The sequence below is a fragment of the Brienomyrus brachyistius genome, chromosome 25 (assembly GCF_023856365.1).
Source record: "Brienomyrus brachyistius isolate T26 chromosome 25, BBRACH_0.4, whole genome shotgun sequence".
NCBI lineage: Eukaryota > Metazoa > Chordata > Actinopteri > Osteoglossiformes > Mormyridae > Brienomyrus > Brienomyrus brachyistius.
Window position 1 is genome coordinate 1,292,738 of NC_064557.1, and position 21,334 is coordinate 1,314,071.

Genomic DNA, 21,334 nt, shown 5'->3' on the forward strand with positions numbered 1-21,334 from the left:
CTTAGTTTCCTATGTGAAAGGTAGACGGCATGGGGCCGGTTTGAGGTCTTTAGTTAGCCCCACCAATGGGAACAGGTCCGGGCATGATTAGGTGGGAATGTGCTTACTTTTTGGGGAATCCTGTGGACTGTTCAGTTCTCTGTTCACACCTATATTTGTTTTTCGTTTAGACATCAGTGTATATATGCACCTACATATAAAAGTCTATATATAAAAACTTCCTTAGATTTCTTTTTTAAAATGATCGTTGTTATCCTTCTTTACAGTTCATTTTGATTTTCTCCCTTCTGAAAGTTTATTCCAAAAGTCAAATACAGTATTACTAGTCATGGTCACTTTTCGCAAAATACGTTCAGTTGATATTTTGTAAAAGTACATGTTCTTTATGTGTTTTATAACAGTGTTTCCCAACCCAGTACTGGGGGGAACCCCAGACAGTCCATGTTTTTGATACCTCCCAGCTCCCAGCCAATCAGGAACAGAGGAAGCAAAAATGTGGACTGTCCGGCGTTCCCATGAGGACTGGGTTGGGAAACGCTGTTTTATAAAATGATGGATCCTTTTCAAACGGTAATGTCACTAACTACATATCAGTGCGCTTTGGTCAGGTTGATGACCAGCGCTGACAACTAGTGGTCGCAGTACCTGGAACATTGCAGCGTGGAGCAACTGCTGTTGGATTGCAGGTTAAAGAACCATTTATGGAACTGATCTTTTCACTTGTTTAGAAAAAACACTACCAGCTCGTCATGCCCTTGTGTTTTGTGCTTCAGCAGAAATGCAATTTACAAGAGTTGGCTTTACTATCATTGAGTAGTAGCCTTACTCATGAAGCAGTGTGGCATAATGGTGATGACTAACTGTAATGACAGCTGTTATTGCCTTGTGTGTTATGGGCAGGCCTTCATAAAGCTGTGCTCTTCGCCGTTTGTTCCTTTGTAGACCTGCATTCTGACTGATTGAGGTCTTCTGTTAGAAATATTGCATTCTGCTTTTCACTAGAACCCATTTTCCTGTTTAGTTTTATTGATTTGCCTTCTCTCCTGCGGTTGCAAAGGGGCAGAAATTTTTGAGAAACTTTCCATTCCATGGGAAGTTAAGCTGGGGAATTTTGGAAATATTCCAAGTTGGAAACTTTCCATGGGAATTAACGGGAAAATTCCCAGAATTTTGCAACCCCAGTCCTGATTAGTTCTATTTCCCGCTGGGCTGACGAATGTCCCATGTCTGATTGTTTGTCCGTCTCCGTCTTTCCCTTTGCATGCTTTTCTTCCAGTGGCTCGCGTCTACTGCAGCCCGCCCAGGTGTGTGATGTTTTGAAGGGTTTCATCATGGTCATCTGCTACTCAATGATGCACTATGTGGACTACTCCATGATGTACCACCTGATCCGAGGCCAGTCGGTCATCAAGCTCTACATCATCTACAACATGCTGGAGGTACCGTGCAAGCGCTGTTCTGTTTTCAGAAGGTTTTGTTGACTTTGTCTTGTCAAGAAGATGAGTGTCACATTGATGTAGCCAGTTGGGAAGGTTTACACTTCTTGCATTTTTGAAACTGGGTTCCCAAACTTTGTTCCAACTGCGAATCCCCACACAGGTGGCAGATCGCCTGTTCTCATCTTTCGGTCAAGACATCCTGGATGCTCTGTACTGGACAGCCACAGAACCCAAGGAGAAGAAAAGAGCCCACATAGGAGTGATACCCCATTTCTTCATGGCCGTGCTTTATGTGTGTATCCTTTCACCCCAGCTTGGGTGCCGTGGTTAATCCCTCATGCAGGTGCCCTGGAAGTTCACCATTGGGTCTCACTGGGCCTCAGCCATGGCCTGTAGATGGGAAGCCTTGTTTTCCTCAACTTTCCGTAACAGTTCTCCATGCCATTCTCATCATGGTCCAAGCAACGACGCTCAACGTGGCCTTCAACTCCCACAACAAGTCCCTGCTCACCATCATGATGTCCAATAATGTGAGTTCTGTGGGGTAGCATTTCAGCTTTTAAAGCTTAATTAACATGCCAATGTCTTGGACAGGTTCCAAATGGATTCAGTGTTTTGACACAGGACTGGGGTGTATATTTGAATTCCAGGTTGCAGGGTTCATGTAAGCACTGTGTATTTTTCTGACGAAATGGATGCATGCAAGAGCCAGTCATTGCATTGGCCCAGTAGTCATATTTAAACACATTCCTCACTTTTGCAGTTCGTTGAGATAAAAGGAAGCGTTTTCAAGAAGTTTGAGAAGAACAACCTGTTTCAGATGTCCAACAGCGGTAAGTTGGATCCCATAGGCCAGTGTTTCTCAATCTGGTCCTGAGGGAACCCCAGACAATCCACATTCTTGCTTCCTATTAGCTCCCTGCCAGACAGTCATACCGGGAGTTGGGAGGGAGCAAAAAATGTGGACTGTCTGAGGGGTCCCCAAGGACCGGATTGGGAAATGCTGCCTTAGTGGTGCTGATGCGTTTCGCTTGAGATTATGTGTCTTTGGGTGTTGCTTCTGAAATAACAAGGTGGAACGCAGCCCATGCTTTTCACAGCTTATTCCACTGAACCTCAACTTTAAACGTAGTTCTTTTGACATGAAAATCAATATTGCTCAGTGCACCTTGAATACTGCAGTGCACAAAGCCCTAAGCAGCCAATTTGGAGTTTTTTCTGCCATATTTATAGTTGAATGTACAGCCTTTTAATTAGCTCACCTGCTCCCTTTCCATGCAGTTTGCATAGGGCATTTACAGTTGGGGATTCGGAGATGGGGAGCCAGGATTCAGCACCAGGTCCTGGATCTGGAACTTTATATTCTTGAGGCAGTCATGCAAACCCAGGCAGAATATTTCATGTTAATGGAAGAAATTTCCTTTTGGGCTCACTGTGGGCAGCACTGGGGTCTTACAGCTCAAGGTTATTGGTTTGTTTCCCACCATATGAATGCCGTTCTTATGTTTTTCTTCTGTACGTTTTCTCCTAATTAATTTAATTAGAGTTTTTAGCTGATGTCCTAGTACAGCTGAGCAGCTGTTTCAGTTTGTTGTTGTTTTTTGTAAGACTGTGGTGATGAAATAAATGATCCTAGATGTTTTTAGGAGGGAGGGTATTAATTTGACCTTGAAAAAGCCCATTAAGTGGAAGGAACCATGTATGTTTATGTAGAGAGAGATTTTGGGGGAAATCAAAAACCATTAGGAAAACATAGAGGCTCTGCTGGCATCTCTGTGGGCCTGCAGCACCTGAGTTGGTGTGTGGGGGGAGTTCTGGGCTCTGCTTTACTCTCACTAGTTACAGTTCATTTTGTTGATGGACAAAGTAAGACTGTAGAACTCTGGGATGCGTTTGGATGGGAAGGGATTATTATGTGCTGTCGGTCATTAGTGATTGGTTTGACCCACTTCCTTGTAGATTTCGTATTGAGCAGAGCAGTGATTGACGGTACATTTCAAAGCCTTTCACAACGCAGGTGTGTGCATGCATGTGTGCGATGTGTTGTGAAAACACCCTGTGCTGGACTGGAGTCCTGTCACTTGTAAGGTGGGACGCTTATCTGGTTCTGTCGTGTGGATCGATATAATCCCTTTGATAAGCATTGAACATAGCTGAAGATACGCATGCACAGAGGTCCAGAGATTGATGTTGTTTTTTTTTTTTTTTTGCAAAATGTACTGAATGCTTTTTTTTCACTTTCTGCAGACATCAAAGAAAGATTTACGAACTACGTACTGCTACTCATAGTGTGTCTCCGAAACATGGAGCAGTTCTCCTGGAATCCAGGTAAAACGCGTAACGATCAACATCCCTTGGGACTGCAGCAGTGGTGCAGAAGAAATTAATACCTCCATGCCCTGGAATGTTCTCACTAAGCTTTATTTTGAGCTTTATTTTGAGCTGATATAATGTTGGTCAAGTGAAAGCTTGAGTGATCATTTGAATTGCAAATATATATCTTGTCATTAGAATGATGTTACAGATGAAGCTTAAACGAAAAAAGTTATTGAATGGACAATATAACTAAAACAATTATCTGTCTGTGTTAATATCTTGTTTTTTGTTGATTTCTACACTTAGATCACCTATGGGTCTTATTTCCTGATGTCTGCATGGTGATCGCCTCAGAGATAGCTGTTGACGTGGTGAAGCACGCCTTCATTACCAAGTTTAACGACATCACAGCAGATGTAAGCTAATCATCCGAGGAAAAATGATCGTTTTCTCCGCAGTGGGATGCAAATAATGTATGGAGGGGAGGCGTGTATAGGATTTGCTCTGTGGAGGCATAGAGGAATTCACGATCTCTTCCAGCTGGTCGTAAATCCAACTGGTACATCTCTGGACCAGGAGGATTTACACATGAATGGTATCCAGTTGGCACCAAGCAGGTCAACAAGGATTGTGTTAGTTGTGCTGGCACATCTCATCACATTACATTACATTTATTTATTCAGCAGAATCTTTTATCCAATACGATGTACAAGTGAGGGAAGTAGTAGAGGAGCCAACTAGGCTGAGCTTCTGGTGAAGGTCCAGGTGTCTGTGATGTAGTAACAGTACTATACAACACTGTCAGACATACTGAGTAGCCAAGAAAAGTATATGAATCAAAAGACAGAGTGCGATATTAACAGGGTTCAGAGAGCAGGTAAGGCTAGTAGAGATGGTTCCGGAACAGCTTGGTCTTGAGGCATTGCTTGACAGTTGAAGGTGTTCGGTGCTGTAGAAACATTTTTTATTTTTTTTATAGAGCCAGAATTGCACTGTGTGGAACAGCACGTCAGCATAGCCTCAGAGTGATTTCCCGCAAGCTTACAGATGCAGTGTGGCCCTGCCTGTTCAGTGCCGACGTTCTTTCCCATCTGCAGTGAATGTGAAGTGATCTTTACGCAGCTTCAGATGTCCTATTCCATGCATGACTCAACATCATATTCCTGCTCTTAATTAGACGGGTTCGCTTCTAACTTAGACCTCTCGGATCTGAATGCAGCACATATATCCTACATGATCTGGGCGACAGTGCGGGGAGGGGGGAGGTTATTGATGGATCTGTAGGATCGGGGGGGGGCATAAAGTATCATAGGAACAGATTCCACGTGTCATTGGTGTTCCATAAAACCATTCGGAATGCCACAAAGCATGTGGCACTAGCACAGTCATGGTACTTTGTCACGTGTCTTAGTTGTAGGGCAAACACGTATACTGATAACTATCCTCTGTTATGCATTAGTTATGCAATAGCAAATCGTTCCATAGGTCAAGTGTCCCGTTGAAAGATGTGCCCCTTTAGCATCGCCATCAGTAACGGGCCGATTCTGCACAGTGTGCGACTCGTGGCATAATTATGGTATAATTGTATTCTGTTGTAAATAAAGGCAAAAAAAAAAAGCATGTGGTCATGTTAAGATAAAGAGCCAGTGGTGTTGGAAATGCAGATGCTTTTTTGATGTCCTTTTCTGAGCCGTCTGCTCGCTGTCAGAAGTCGGGGAACGAGAGTGACTTGTCGCTGTCGCGTCCCCAGGTGTACAGCGAATACAGGGCGAGCCTCGCTTTCGACCTTGTCAGCAGTCGACAGAAGAACGTAAGTCTGAATATGGCCGTGTTTGAAATGTAGGCAGATGTCTGTACTGCCGGCACGCTGGTTCCCACCGTGATCTCTGCTGTTTCTGTACCCTAAGGCGTACACAGACTACAGCGACTCGGTGTCGCGGCGAATGGGGTTTATTCCTCTCCCTCTGGCTCTACTGGTACGTTTCTCAATTTCCAGTTGACTATTTAGAATTATGCCGACTGCACTGCTGTCCTTATTAATACAGCAGGGATTGTGTGAAATCATGCCATACCAGTGACTGTTTCGTTGTAAAAAAAAAAATCCGAAGCCTAGGCATGCACCCATCTATCCGCACCTCTTCCAATCATATATCCAGTAAACAGTCATGGTGTGCTTGGTCCTTATCCCCGAAAGCATAGGAGATAGTCTAGATGGGATGCGAGTATGCAGTAATACGTTTTATAGAAAATAAAATTAAAGTGTGTTAATATTTACTGATCTAACTGGTTTATATAATTTTTGAAAGAAATTAGGTCAGTGTTTCTCAAACCAATCCTCTGAGACCCCCAGACGGTCCATGATTTTGCTCCTTCCTAACTCCCTGGGAACTGAGAGGGAGCGAAAACGTGACCCGTCTGCGGGTCCCCAAGGACTGGTTTGAAAAAAAAACTGGATTAGATGAGCCGCAAGTGATTTAACTCTTAAGAGCTAAAACATGAGGTTAGATTTATTTATTTATTTTTTTTATTGAAATTGGTACTAGATTGATGTGTGACTGCTTATGACAGAGTATAGCAGAGTGGAATGTCAGGAATGCCATTGTGGAATGTCATTGTGTCTCAACAGCTGATCAGAGTGGTGACGAGCTCGGTGAAAATTCAGGGATCCCTGTCTTGTGTGTGCGTGCTTCTCTTCTACCTGGGGTAAGATGTACTGCATGGTAAAATAATATATAGGCATTGCTCAGTAATGCAACCTATTAATGCGTTTTCCTACAGTAATGCGCATGGCGTCCTATAGTAAAACCCTTTAATGTGTATGCCTTTCGTTTTTTTTTTTTTAAAGCTTACAATAGTAAAGAGAGTGCAGAACACAATTAATCTTATATTGTTTTTTTTCTGTCACTGTTGCCCTCCTTTCTGTTTATTAAAGGTTGCTCCTGCGGAGCATTTGCGTAAGACGGGTGTGATAAGTAATGCATATAATGGCCTTGAATTGTGCAAGAAGTATTTTGTCATTGTCCCAGCTGTCAGAGCTTTCCCGTTGTCGTCGTTGAGACGCTCCTAAAACTGTTAAATCATTTGCGCTCGGGGGGGGGGCGGTAAAATAAAACCATTGCAGAAACGTTTAATAATTTTAGTAATTATAATTTTTTTGCTTTGTGCTGCAGTTTGTTAGTCAAGTAGCTTCCTACCATATTAACGTTATTTATGCAGTGTTATTCTCCTGTTTCGCAAACATTACTCAATCCATGTATAATAACAGGGTTCTAAAAAAAGATTCCCTGAACATCTGTGCCTTGCTCAGAACTCCATGCTGGCTAGTTTTGATTAGTTCTCCAGAGGGTTGTAAGGATCATCCTTGTTACTGTACGTTTTTCAGACCCTTAATGATGATGTACATTCGGTCCAAAAGCCTTTTGTAATTAATGGATAGGTTTGACACTGAAGCAGTCACCAGTGCACACATGCAGAATCACCTTTTTAATGAGGCTGCAAACCCTCTTAAGTCTCTCAGCTTTTTTTTTTTTTTTTTTTTTTTTTTTTGCAAAATTCTTTTACTCGGGGTTTCAGAAGTCGCAGTTCAATTCTGTAAAAAAGATATAACCTTTGCATCAACGCAACACTGTTCTGTTTTTGGGAGCTCGGTGAAGCACTGTCATATTCGGAGGCTTATGAGTACATTAGAGCGAGTGGAATATAAAATTAGAGTGCGATCATATGAAAGGCTGTGGCAGGAGTCATGGCTACAGGATTATGATACTCGGTGCCTCAAAATGCTAGCAGCAAGTGAGTCTGAAATGTCGTTAGAATTGGGGCCCATTCCAAATGCAGTTCCTCTGTTATGGTACCTCTATTTGAGCTCTAAGGCACTGGGTTCCTGGGCAGATGACGGAGCCTGAGATTATCTTACGGGCCTCATGCTGCAAGCAGATCAGTGCATCTGTCCCAGTTTCGTGCGATTATGGATTGGGAGGTTAAACCTAAAACTGCTTTGTGATTGAACCATGAGTTTAATGGATCATACTGTGAAGCCATGCAGGCAGTTGCAAAGCTTATTCATTTAGCTCATGGCTAAATTCATCCATTCATCCATCCATTTTCCAAACCGCTTATCCTACTGGGTCGCGGGGGGTCCGGAGCCTATCCTGGAAGCAATGGGCATGAGGCAGGGAACATCCCAGGATGGGGGGCCATCCCATTGCAGGGCACACTCACACACCATTCACTCGCAGATGCACACCTACAGGCAATTTAGCAACTCCAATTAACCTCAGCATGTTTTTGGACTGTGGAGGGAAACCGGAGTACCCGGGGGAAACCCCACGACGACATGGGGAGAACATGCAAACTCCACACACATGTGACCCAGGCGGAGACTCAAACCCGGGTCCCAGAAGTGTGAGGCAACAGTGCTAACCACTGCACCACCATGCCGCCCCTGATGGCTTCCACTGTTGCCTAAATGTGTCTTAAACATGTAGCGCCTGTTGTTGCAGGGTAGAGATATCACGATTATTCTATTAAACTACATTATTCAGATACTTAAAATAGCATCAATTAAAATTTTCCTTCTCGATTAGTTGGCTGTATGGCGGGAGGAAGGCGTGCGCAGAATGGGGGTCTAAATAAAGCACGAAAACATCAGTTATGTGGAAGCACTTCACGTTAAAAGTGAATGAAAGTGAAGTCGTCTGTCATCATTGCAAAGCAGGACTTAAATATCACCAGAGCACGACTGCAATGCAAAAAGTAAAATAATCTCCGCTAAAACGACAGTTAGCCCCATCATCTTACCATATAAAATTTATTCATTTATTGTTTTTTTTGTTAATGTATTATGTTAATGTAATGCTTTTATGGCTTTGGGAAAAAGTTTGCATTGTAATATTTAGGAACTGAAAATTAACTATATAGACAGAGACAACTTATTATTTACCAACAGAGTCTGTCAAATAAGTTGGTGGTGTTGCCTTGAGTATTTGTCAACAGACACAAAGCAGAACAGGGTGGCGTTGTTGCTGCGCTCCACCTATTTGTGTGTGTGGAGTTCGCATGTTCACCCTGTGTGGGCATGGCTTTTCAGCACATTGATAGTGACAGCCCCATTGCAGGATATTCTTGACTATACATTGTTTAAAATGTACTGGCCTGATTTTGCTGTTCATATTAATTAAAAAAGGCAATGAACATAAGTTTAGGGTAAATTTTCAATGTCGAAAGTTCACTGCTAGTTTCACACATTTTGAAGTTCAGTGAGTGTGACACCGTATAAAATACAGTGATCGACTTCGCCGGGATTTATCTGGAGCCCTTTCAGATGTTCCACGTGGTTCGTTCCGTTGAATGATGGAGCAAGTCACTGGCCAACCACAGATCTCCCAGCTGGGGCGTGTTGCTTCAGCAGCCCATCTGTCTACCTGCAGGATGATCACCCTCAAAGTGCTGAACAGCATATTGCTACTGGGGAGATCCTGCCTGTATGTCAAGGAGGCCAACATGGAGGAGAAGCTGTTCCAAACCCCACCAGCAGCCGGACCCGGGAGAACTCCCAGCAAGGGCAAGTTCACAGTTCACCCAGGTAGGGATCGGCACAAGACGAACTCACGGAGGGTGGCCTTAAGGCATGTTTCCTACCGTTGTTCTAGAGAAGAAACACCCTCCCTATTCTCCAGCTGTGATGTCAGACATACTTGGTGATCAATATAATCAACTAATAAAAATCCTTTCTCTAATTATGAATTTAATGTATAGAGTGAATGGAATTAATTACATTTAAATGTGGCAGTTCATTGGTAGCAGTCAAAATAGAGTGATTTCCTGACAAACATATAGGACATACAGCTGTTATGTTAAATCAAATGAATATTTTATGAAGTCTTACTTAATTGGATTTATAAGGGGTTGTGGTAAATATCTTTCTTGGGATCTTCACCTTTGCAGCATCTCTGACTGGTACATTCTAGAAATATGAGCAATATCAGTTTGAAGATGAGCACTCGTGAGTTTTCACTTCTTAACACTCGTGAGTGTTAGTCGGGCTAATCCCAAATTTTGGCTTTTAGCCGTTAAGGATGGCGACATCCTCAGATGTTTGGGGCTCACACAGCACATCGACCTACAATGCAACCGTCCAATAGGCTTCCAGTATTTTTACACATCCTTGTCAGCCAATTAAATTGCAGAAAGTGTTGAGAATCAACTGGCACACAGCTTGTTGTCTTTTAGAAATATCACTGTGGCGTATGCTTAAGATCACTGTGCTTTTTGCAGCAGTTTAACTTTAAAACTTTATCCATAATTACAATTTATAGATTGCAGTCATAGACTAATGTCTCTTTTGTCAACTCCATGCCTATTTGCTGGAATCCTGCATGTGGAGAACCTTAACACAGCTCATGTGATGTATTTCCTGGTTCTACGTCTGAGGATCTAGGTTTTTCTTTTCCTCCCTAAAGCAGCACTGCTCAGGTAGTGGAGGTGGGACTGCACTTCTTGGGCTCCTTCAGTGAAAGGCACAGTCATTTCAGGGTTGCACTCTGACAGTAATTTTTAAAAAGCCCCACAAATTAGATGAGGTGCGCCTGTTTGTTACCGGTCAGCTCATCTAGCAATTGAGAGATTCTGAGGATCAGATTGTATGCAGTTTGTGTACATGCACGACCGATCCAACCAACCAAGCAATCGATGGAAAGCAACATTCTTAACCGGAAACATAAAAACACTAATTCGTAATCAGTTGCTGCACTATTGATTCAGCTGTTTCAGTAGAACAAGGTCCCCCAAATTCTGATCCTGGAGGACCAGTCTGCACCACAGTTTGCAAATTTCCCTTCTCAAGAACACCTTACTCAGCTCACCAGCTAATTGCCAGGTTTAGTAGGTGTGTTTTTGCGCAGGGAAATCTGCAAATTGTGTCACAGACTGGCCCTCCAGGATCGGAATCAGGGATCCCTGCAGTAGAACTTTAATCTCTCATTGCAAACACGTACAAGCCTGCATTTGCGTTGCAGGTTTTTGACCTTACCCAGCTTGCCTGTGCTTTCAGCTAGCATGCTCACTAATACCATGCCGACTGGCATTTTATTTGCGCCCATTCTGTCATCTATTGTACTTCCTTCTAGCCTCCCCTGGCCCCAGATTCCAAGCTTATGTTTCTCATAAGCGTTCGCTTCCCGGCTGAGGTGTGCGCCCCACACCAGGCCCACGCTCAGTGGTTGCCTTGCGCTCTGTCTCCCTGTCTCTGCCTCAGGGCCTGGGGCCCTTGAGACCCCTCAGCGGCACAAGACAGAACAGCCTGCAGTTCTGGCCAATCCCTGCTCTTTGTGCTCCCTGCCCCGCCCCGGCTTCTTGTTGCCCCTAAGCGCAGGTATGGTCCAGACAGTCCCCAAGTCATGTGCTGGCTGCTGACAGCTGGTCTTCCCTCAAATCCTGCTGGGCAGTGACCCGGCATTCTGCAGCAGCACACAGAATTACACGCAAGCTTTAGTTAACCTGACAGAGAAAGGCGCTTAAAGCTTAATACTTAATAGCAGAAGGACATACAGTAAGATGCTCTGCACATTTTTACGTTTTTGGATTAAAAGCTACTGAAATGGGTACGTATATGTATTTTTCCTAGTGTGTGTCTCTCTTACTTAAGCATTTACTAGGCTTGGCCAGTATTTAGTTTTTCATACCTTCATATCATCCAGACAGTATTCTGCAGTACATGGTATTTCGACGGTGTTTTCAAAAGCAACGCTATTCCAGTCTAGTTTTATTCTACTTCTATCTTAAAATCTCCCCGAAGATTCATTTTGGCAAAAGAAAAATAGCAGCCAAAAAAACCCAACCTGAGCATTCACCATCGCTCGCAGTATCGCTCAAAACCCATGCAACGTTTTCATTTCAGACAACATGCATATTCCGCTAATGCACCCAAATCACAAGCGTGCCTCTAGGCAGAGAAAGGGCTCTGTTTTTCGTGTTGGGCTGATGTTCACTTTAAGCTTCTTAACAGCAAGAAGTGGTTTGCTGTCCCGTTTGTGACATTTATATTCCAGAACTTGGAACTCTGAAATGACAGCTGAAATGTGGAGCTACAACACCTGAAATGTCATTTTTCTTTTCTTTTTTTTTTTTTGGTTTTCCAGTTAATGTTCCACCACTGGTTTTATGGTTGATTTGTTTTTCAAATCACTGTGTTGTTAGCCAGAGTGGTGATTGAATAGAATCCGTTCAGCAGTTTTGAGGTGATTTTGAACCACTCCTTTTCGAGATTGGCTCCTAATTTCCCCATTTCCTTGTTTTTTGTAGGTGATCTCCTAAATGAAAACTTGTCCGCCTCTGTCACCAACCAGCCGGTCCACCGGGAGGAGAATCTAACCGGCGAGCTGCCCAAGAGTAACTCGGATCAGTTCCTGACCACGCCTGACGAAACCGAGGAGAAGGACTTACCTCAGGATGGGTCCGAACTCAAGCACAGAGCTCCCAAGAAAGATCTGCTGGAAATAGACCGCTTCACAATATGCGGGAATCGCATTGACTAGCCGTCTCAGCCTCCTCTTCGAATCCGCGCAGGGGAAGCGGCCTGGCGTAGCAAACACTGCCAAAACCGTTCCTTGCCAAACACGAGAGGCACTAGAGTATTTATTGAAAATACGTATAATTTATTGCTGACTTAAGAATCGTATATACCCACATCTCCCGTACACCGACCCAACTTCTGGATGTCCAACAGAAGAGCCTGGTGATAGAGGACCACGCAGTACTCCTGTGAGAATGGTGAGCGGGGTTTGCGTGACCCCACCATCGGGCTGCTCGCACATAACGATGAAGGACTCCAGAGTCTTCCCATCTGTTATTCGGAAGGCTCTCTGTACCAAGGAATGCACCTAGGGCACTTCCGGAACGGATTCGCGTCCTTTTTTTATTGAAGAAAGCAGCGTAAAGGATGCTGGTCAGGGACTGCGTATCTCATCAATTCCCCGTTTCCCGTATCAAAATGCTTTGAAGTCAAAACCTGTGAATGAGTCAGTAATATCCCTTTCTTCCCACTTCACCCTTGCTGTTGGGAAAGCAGCCCTCTCCGTTTTGTTTTTTTTTTTTGCCTCTTTCCTTCTTGCTTTTCGCATTCGACGACCATGCGATAGTCGTAATGCAAGCCGCACCAGTGAGTTTGTTCCGATTGTAGTCGAGCTGGGTAACATGTTACTGCCGGCAATTCTTAAAAGCCTCGGCCCTTGGATAAGTCCAAAACTAACGCCCAGAAGAAAATGAGCTGACGCTTTCACTGGAGATAGCAGTTTGGTGGCATCACTATGTTAAGATATCGCCTATTTTGCATTTACTTTATGGTTTTGTATTCAAATGCACTGTAAACCTCATAAAACAATGTACATAGTCCAGGAAACCTGTCCTGTTACGTACACTGAGCATATTTCACAGTTTAATATGTTAATGTTTTTAGCTACATTATTGAGTGTACTATTTGATGTGGTTCGCATATCGAACTCATTCAGATTAGCTTTGAATTCTGCACTGATGTACCACGTGGTCTTAAGATTCAGGTTTTTTTTTTTTAAACGTTTAGATACATTTTTCTCTACAGACACCATTGACCACTTCAGTGTTGTTCGTATTTCTCATGAACAAGTCATTTACTGGCAATTTTCTTAGGAGTGCATTTTGAGACTGGAGTAGATGAAACATGCTTTACTCTTTTGTTGGTTTTAATAAAATTATGAGCTCTGATAAACTTTCAAGAAAATACACATTTATGCGAACACATGGTAGAAGTTTTTCCCTGTACGTTTAATTTTTTCGCAAACTGAATGCGATTCCAGATGCAATACGAGATTATTTTTTTTTAATTCACATTTGCCCTGTGTAGTCTCTGAACCAGAAGTTTTTCATTTATAAAATCACAATTCTATTTCCACAATGAAATAGTCCTGGAAGAAAATTGACCCACAGTAAGAATTTCATAAATTTAATAGAGTTTTACTTAAACGTGCAATTAAAGTGCATGACACACAATGGTTTGGGTTATAAAGCAATTATTTCTAAGCAACTCAGTACTATGTAAACCATGATTTCCGTACCAGCATCTACAATATTTCACTAGCAAAAATGTTTGCCTTCATTGCGTAATATTGATCACGAAATAATGATTAGAATGAGGCTTCTGTTTTTGAAACATTAGACCATAGTATTTTAACGATTTGGATGGTATGTCAAATAGCATTGCATGGAACAATTTTGAACACTTCAAAGTATCTTTGTAATGTGTCGTAAGCATTATGAGTAATGGTTTCACATATTTCAATTTTATGTTTAAGACAAAGATCTGCAAATTTGTAAGAAATGCTTCACATTTTTTTTTTTTTGGGGGGGGGGGAAGTAATAAAAGTTTTTTTTTGTTATATTGTTAACTTATTCCGTTGTTGAAGGGCTGCCATTTCTTATTTTAATTAGGTGATGTGTCTTACACTTTTCTATCGAGATGGAAATGTCCCCAAAATATATTTTTTTTAATTCACCCAAGTAACATATTATTGTTCTGTAAGGGTGGGGGGGACTGTAGACCTTAATTGGATGTGTGTTGAGATTTTTTGGAAGGTTGGGTTTCGCCTGCCGGGGCTGATTGTTGATGTCTATGGCATACAGTGACTATGCAGTGAGAACGTCAGTCCTTAAAGATGGCATTGAGGGAAGGCACAGAGGAAGGAAGAGTGAGTGGCAGTGGCCTGACAGACGTGTTGGCGTAAATGATCAGTTTATCTGCCTCCTTGAAGGGCACCATACATCTTGATGTTGTGTTCGTCGTGCAGCTCAACTTAAGTCACACGGATGGAGGAAATCAACCGCTAAGTTAACTTTTATTTGCTATCGGTTTTTCTTTGATGTAAGGAACATATTCAGCTTGGAAAGTCAAAAAGATTGGCAGTCTGTGTAGGGTATGTACATGGGGCCTCAGACCTTGCAGTTGACGGACACATTCATGCCGTAAATTTAACCATAAACGCATAGGTTTAACTTCTCAGACATAGTTTGTTAGCATGACAAATTAATTTTCTTGCTCCAAACTAGATAATGTGAGCAGACAGCCACACTGTCTTATAAAGTACATTTTACAAATGTACCTAACATTAAGTTCCTCTCAATATTGAACCGCTAGAATGCGGTATTACAGAAAATGAGTTTAAGAAAACCCTGAGCTTAATTTTGAACTGAGCATTATGCAGCAAACCCTGAAGTATCGGTATGAGAATGACGATGTTGAATATGGGTAATCAAATTCGGGGTGGACTGACCCCAATTTTTGCATATTCCCAGTGAACTTAAAAAGCTGTTATGAAAAGGACATTTAACACTGGGAATCACCATGGATGTGAGCAACAAAAAACAATGGTAGAGCTTTGTATTTCGTGCAATTGGAATGTGAAACATGAATGTCTGCCAATACAGACTATGAAGAACACAGCTGCATCAGCAAAAGAATGGCAGTTTTCCTTGGCAAAAAATTGCTGACCGAGTCAATGTGCGTGTTTATAAAACTGTTGTATAAAGTTGTATAAAGGCTATTTTACTCATTAAACATTTGCCAGACCTGTGTGGTCTGAAATGATCATTTGACTGTATTATTCTGTCTGAATAGACTGTGCTTGTGTGTGTGGATTTTTTTATATTTAATATTTGTGTAACCCAAATGGAAATAAATGCACTTGACACAAGTTGTAAACATGAAATGTAATTGTAACTGGTAGGAGATGTTTTGCTTCTAAGGTTTATTTCCTTAGTTCTTGCTTACCTTTAGGCACCAGCTTATTAAAACTCGCCCTATAGCCAACAGGAAGAAGACTAAGGCCCGTAAGGCAGGTGGGATCGGTCACAGGCCCCTACCTCTCACACAAATAGAGCAGCTGACACTCACAGAACAGTGGCTGATAACTGATGGCATCCCTGGGAGGGCTCTCATCAGAGCAACACACCTACCTGGATATTTACTCCTATATAAATGGTAAGTTCATTGCATTTATAATTAACATTTGTTCTTCCATTGTTTTATCTGAAGGTAGCCAGGGGTTCCAAAATCTCCAACAACTGAGACACGAGCGGAACATTGACTTTTTCTGAGGAAGAAAGTAAAAATCCAACTCCAGCTTTTGTTTCAACCCACCAGTTTAACATGAGGCACAGTCACAGAGAACTCAGCTGGTTGGCTGAAACAAAACCTTGGTCTGGATTTGTATTTTCTGGACCTGGACTTTCCACCTCTGGACTTATTTAACTTCATTTAACCTCAATCTTCCTACAGGATCAGATGGTGTCATTACACATTATATTTCCAGAGCACATCTATACTGTATGCAGTGAGGATATATTTGCCGTTGTCGAGCTCATGTCTGCACTGGAATTATATTTCTCAGGCTCAAGAAAATGTCATCTTTGTCACTTCTAGCTGCTTCTGGAGAAGCAAGTAGAAAAGGTATCTCCATATGGACCATTTGGCAGTTCAGATTTTAAAATAAGACAACTAGAAATTAAGATAATTTAAGTTAAAGGCTGGTGGATGACTACACTTAATTGTCTTGAAATGATGATTTGAAAATTAAAGCATGTGTGTCATTTTTATTAGCACGGAATCATGAGGGGAAAAAAACTGCAAATGTGACAGCTGAGCGGTGATGGTTTTGAGCAATTAATTAAAGAAGCAGATTGTGTCTCGGGGAACTTAAGCATCTCTGCAGTCAGCCAGACTGAGTGGAAGTTCTTCTGCTTGCAAATTTGGTGGTGTAGCCAGGTATCGGTCTTCCCTGATTGTGGCAGTGTTGTGTGAAACACCACATGCCCTGTGCAGGGTGACCCAGAACCCATGGATGTCTGTGGTTCTCACACCTAGTCCTGCACAGTTCATGTAAGGTAGTATTTCCCAACCTGGGGCCTGTACTACGAAGCAGGATTACTGGCTTATTGGGGTAACTTGTCGGATTTAAGGTAGTCTGGGCAAAATATAAGTGAACGAATATGAAGTCCATTTATACTGTGGTACCTTAAATCCGATAAGTTACCCCGATAAGCCAGCAACCCCGCTTCGTGGTACAGGCCACTGGTCCCAGTCCCACCGGGAAGGAGCAAAAACATGAATCGGCTCTGGGTCCCCAAGGACCGGTTTGGAAATGCAGGTGTAAGGAGTCAGGACAGAGCAAACAGTGGTATTATCTGGATAACAATAAGACCCATAAGCTGTTATATAGCTGTATATTTTGAAATGAAGAACACCATGTATGCTGGATGGATGAAGTGAGACTAAGAGGGGAAATCTCCTCCTTATTTGCTAAATGAAGGAATTGCACTGCAGCTGAGAAAGGCCGAAGACGAGAGTCAGGAGGATCAGCCTGGTTAACACAGGTGCAACAGATAGCATGTGGAATGCAGGACTGCCTCCTAAATGAAAGAGGGCAGGTGTTGGCCATGGAAGACACACCATGGTTTTTGGTAGGTCGAGGTCACCGGGAGAAAAAGAAAGCATGACCCATATGGGGATCGAACCTATGACCTTGGCGTTATTAGCACCACGCTCTGACCAGCTGAGCTAACCGGCCAAGCGGTGGGAAAAGTCAGCTACACCACAAGCAAAAAGTGCAAAAGAAATGTTTTTTGAGCAACAGTGAGCCTTGGGCCGCGGAAGTGAGGTCCCACCGAGATTTGAACTCGGATGGCTGGATTCAAAGCCCAGAGTGCTAACCATTACACCATGGAACCAGAGGATACATCGCACCCCTACCGGTCACGAGCTCCAAGACTCACGTCACGTGCTGCTGGAACCCGGGTCTGAACCGGGGACCTTTAGATCTTCAGTGTAACGCGCTCCCAACTGCGCTATCCCAGCACATTCAGAGGTGCTGACAGATAAGAGTAAGTGATGGACAGGATTAGGGGGCCATTCGGTAAGTTGGGATCATGAGGAGAAATGGATCATTTGGCCCATACAGGAACAGAACCCGTGACCATTATTAGCACCAAGCACTAACCAGCCAAGCAGCAGGAGGTGTCAGCTACATCTCAAGCAAAGGTGCAAAATAAACATTTTTCACTCCGTCATTACTTGCACATTAATCCTGTGTGAGGATTTCCTCTTTACACAATCTCACACATTTACCAAAGGGGCATTGATAATGATGCGGGTTTCTATCCATGCAGCTAAAAGCATTACGAAATGCTGAAATATAAAATTATTCTTCCTTAAATTGCTCATTGCTAAAGCTTAAAACCAACTAACTTGCAATTCTGTGGAGCTCTTTATTAATGACCATCTCAGGCTTCTGTCGAGTACAGTACCACGGTAATAAACTGATAGCATACTTCATGAATGGATCAGCATGCAATTGTTTTACCAGTATATTAAACATATATAATACAAAAATCTTTCCATTGCTGGCAGTAGGCAATACATAGAATTTAACTGAGAGTGAATCCACAATGACAAGGCAGAAGAAAATTGTTCAAATAAATTGTGTTGTAATAACGTTTATGAAGATAGTCGTCAGGAAATGGCAGAATGTCTAATCAGGAACCTGATGCTTGTTCCCAACATAAATCTCAGTGAATAATTTAAACTTCCATGTCCTCCAGTAAGTGGCACGCTATATTCGAGAACTTATTAGTAACCGCTGGCTCTGCCGGTGTTCTGACACTTAACTCCAGTTAACTTCAAGTAAGCCTGGCCCCGAGCAGGTTAGCCTTGAAAAGGAAGTCGCCATAGCAACTGAGCGAGATTCACTATAATCTCACTTTCTGGAACAGGAAACCTCAAGTGTCTGGAACTTTGAGCTTATATGTCTGGGTGAGTTGGAAAATCAGTCGAGGTGACAGACATACAGACGTACCTAGACTTTGATAGCCATTTTGGGATTTTTTGGTGTTTTTTTTTTTTTTGTAATAATAAATGATAGCAAAACTAATAATAGAACATGGCGTGGAATATTCATTTTACAAAAAAATATGGATGACAAAATGGGACTATGAAGAGATGACAAGAAAGGAGGGACAATGAAAAGACAGGACATGGGCAAGACAATGAGGGCAGAGACTTCCAGGCTGCCTGAATCTGATGCTTTGTTAGAGTTCGAAATGACACCAGTGGCCTGTGTGCAGAATTTGATGCCGCATGTAACGATGCCTTAGAAGTATAACATTACGCTTTAATCCTCAAATGCCCTCATTTCCAAACTGAAAAGACCGTATGCTGATACAAAGGACCTTGTAATATATGAATGGGTGTAATGTGTAATGCAATAGATAAAAATGGATAAATGTGAAGGAAATAAAGAATAATGGGGCATCACGAGCGGGTGGGAGAGACAAGCGGAAGAGTGAATGGAGCCCGAGGCATGATGTAAAAATGGCACAGTGCTCGTTATCGTCTTTAAAAAGACAATCGGAATTATCCACCTCTCTCTCCTACACTTTTCACAGCATGCAGACACTCGCTCCAAACCGGAAGCCTGTCTCAAGCGGCACCAAGCTCAAGGCTTCACCACACAACAAGAGCCGTACTCTGGCCATTATTACAATTCATATTAATGCTGAAGTAGTGAATTTCAGTCTCACGTCTTTTAAGGATTTTTTTTGTTTGTTTTTAGTGTGTCAAGACAAAGCTAGACGACGATAGATGTAATTTCCTGAACTTCAGGTGCAGTATTGGCAGTCAAATAGCGATGAAATCCCTCTGCCAGCATTCGAACCAGCAACTTGCCATAGAGGTGCAAAGTCCCGGTCCGAAAGTTACAAATCCAGACCAAGATTTTCTTTCAACCAACCAGTTGAATATAAAGAGTCACATGCACAGAGCACTCAACTGGCTGATTGAATCAAAATCTTGATCTGGATTTGTTCTTTCCTGACCTGAACTTTCTACCTCCGCTTGCCACTAACAGACATAGCATCCTAAGCCACTAAGCCACACACTGTCGCCTAAAAGTATCCTGCTTTGGGTTCAACATGCAATGGAACTATATGACTCCCAGCAATAAAATCACTTGAATGGACTTTGCTGGTGCTTCATTAAACAGTGACTAAAGGCACTTTATTGGCATGACACTTACAGTAGGCTTTTAAAGCTCAGCAGGGATGCAGTGTTGCATCGTCTGCTGCAAAATGAAGTGACTCAAATCATCTGCTTTGTCACTGCGCTGTTAACTGCATTTCACACTGGCACAAAGATGCCTAACCTCATGCTGGGCCTTCTGTTCCCAGTAAGCAGGCCCTGTTGTGTGTGGCAATACTTAGGCTCTCCCTGAATTGGAGATCAAAGCCGGCGTTGCTTGGAGAGGGCGCCTCGTCTAAGTCAATCCCTGTCGTCACTTATAACCTGTTTTTTTTTTTTTTTTAGTACGAGTTGGCAGGGCGAGAAACGCTGGGAAAATCTCTGTAAATCACCGCGGTTACAGAACTCAGCTCTGCGCGATGTCTCAGGGGCACGGGATCAGTGACATGCTGGCGCACCAAGATTCATCTAATGTGCAACCTCAGGGAGCGATCATTTCCGTTTCCAATGCCTTTTAGGTTAAGATATTTGCTGTTTGTTTACATTATTGCTTGGTGGTAAAAGTGCTGATTGACTAGCCAATACATCACATTCTGTTTATCTGAATATTCAGATATGTTTACAGTACTAAGTTATATTTCAAGGCAAATTGAACTAATTTATAATTTAATCTTTAACTTTTTTTGTCTATCTTACCTGGGCAGAAGCTTGTTTCTTATTGTCTGTTTATTTTAAATACAGCAGGTATTCGGGAATAAAAGTTATATCGATGTCAGCAATATGAAAATCATGAGACCATGGAAAAATGTGACATGGATATGAACCCCAGAGAGGCAAGAGGCTGATTTTTAAATCACCCAACCATGCAAGCTAAGTCTGTCTATGTGGATCGTCACCCTGGGCTCTGAAGGACAACGTCCTCGTCTTGTCTTCTTACTCACAGTCTACACTGGGCTCCTCGCCGTCATTTAATTGGATGTGCTTGTAGAACTGGTGCTCCTCCAAATCCCCCCCCCCCCCCCCCCCAAAAAAAAAACATTAATTGTATCAGTTTATTTTTTAAATATTAAGACAAAGTGATAGAAATAAGGTCAGTGTCTGATTTCTTGTTATTTATTTTGCTTTTAGTTGAACACTGACCTTTTCTGAATCGTCTTGGGTGCTACCATGTTTTTGCCGAGGGAGGACACCGAATCGGAATAGCATGGGCTGAGGGTCTGAAACGCATCCGTTTCAGGTTAATGTAAAGATTACATGTTTAGCTGTAAGGTCACAGTGGGCTCCTCCGGAGTTCTCTTTGCATATGTTTTACTGTTTATCCCGGCAGGTAAGACAGACTTTGTATAGCCTGCCTGTTTCTGTCTTGCTGTTTCATCATCATGAGTCTTTTATTCATTTCATTAAGAACAGTGTTTCATAACCCAGTCCTTAGGGACCCCCAGACAGGCCACATTTATGCTCCCTCCCAGATCCCTGCCAGACAGGCCACACTTTTGCTCTGGCAGCTGGGAGGGAGCAAAAACATGGACCGCTGCAGGTTCCCGAG

General features: G+C 42.6%; 1 protein-coding gene across 2 annotated transcripts in view; it reads left to right on the top strand.

Moving 5' to 3' along the window:
* Positions 1–15,367, top strand: part of LOC125720728 (transmembrane anterior posterior transformation protein 1 homolog) — a 31,410-nt gene extending 16,043 nt beyond the window's left edge. For both annotated transcript variants that reach the window (XM_048996525.1, XM_048996526.1), the window contains 11 exons: positions 1,277–1,439; positions 1,600–1,735; positions 1,872–1,969; positions 2,203–2,272; positions 3,687–3,767; positions 4,062–4,171; positions 5,506–5,565; positions 5,663–5,731; positions 6,382–6,458; positions 9,182–9,336; positions 12,054–15,367. In XM_048996525.1, coding sequence (XP_048852482.1) covers positions 1,277–1,439; positions 1,600–1,735; positions 1,872–1,969; positions 2,203–2,272; positions 3,687–3,767; positions 4,062–4,171; positions 5,506–5,565; positions 5,663–5,731; positions 6,382–6,458; positions 9,182–9,336; positions 12,054–12,286 — 1,252 coding nt within the window. In that variant the 3' untranslated portion in view covers positions 12,287–15,367. The remainder of the gene's footprint in view (positions 1–1,276; positions 1,440–1,599; positions 1,736–1,871; positions 1,970–2,202; positions 2,273–3,686; positions 3,768–4,061; positions 4,172–5,505; positions 5,566–5,662; positions 5,732–6,381; positions 6,459–9,181; positions 9,337–12,053) is intronic.
* The last annotated feature ends 5,967 nt before the right edge of the window (positions 15,368–21,334 follow it).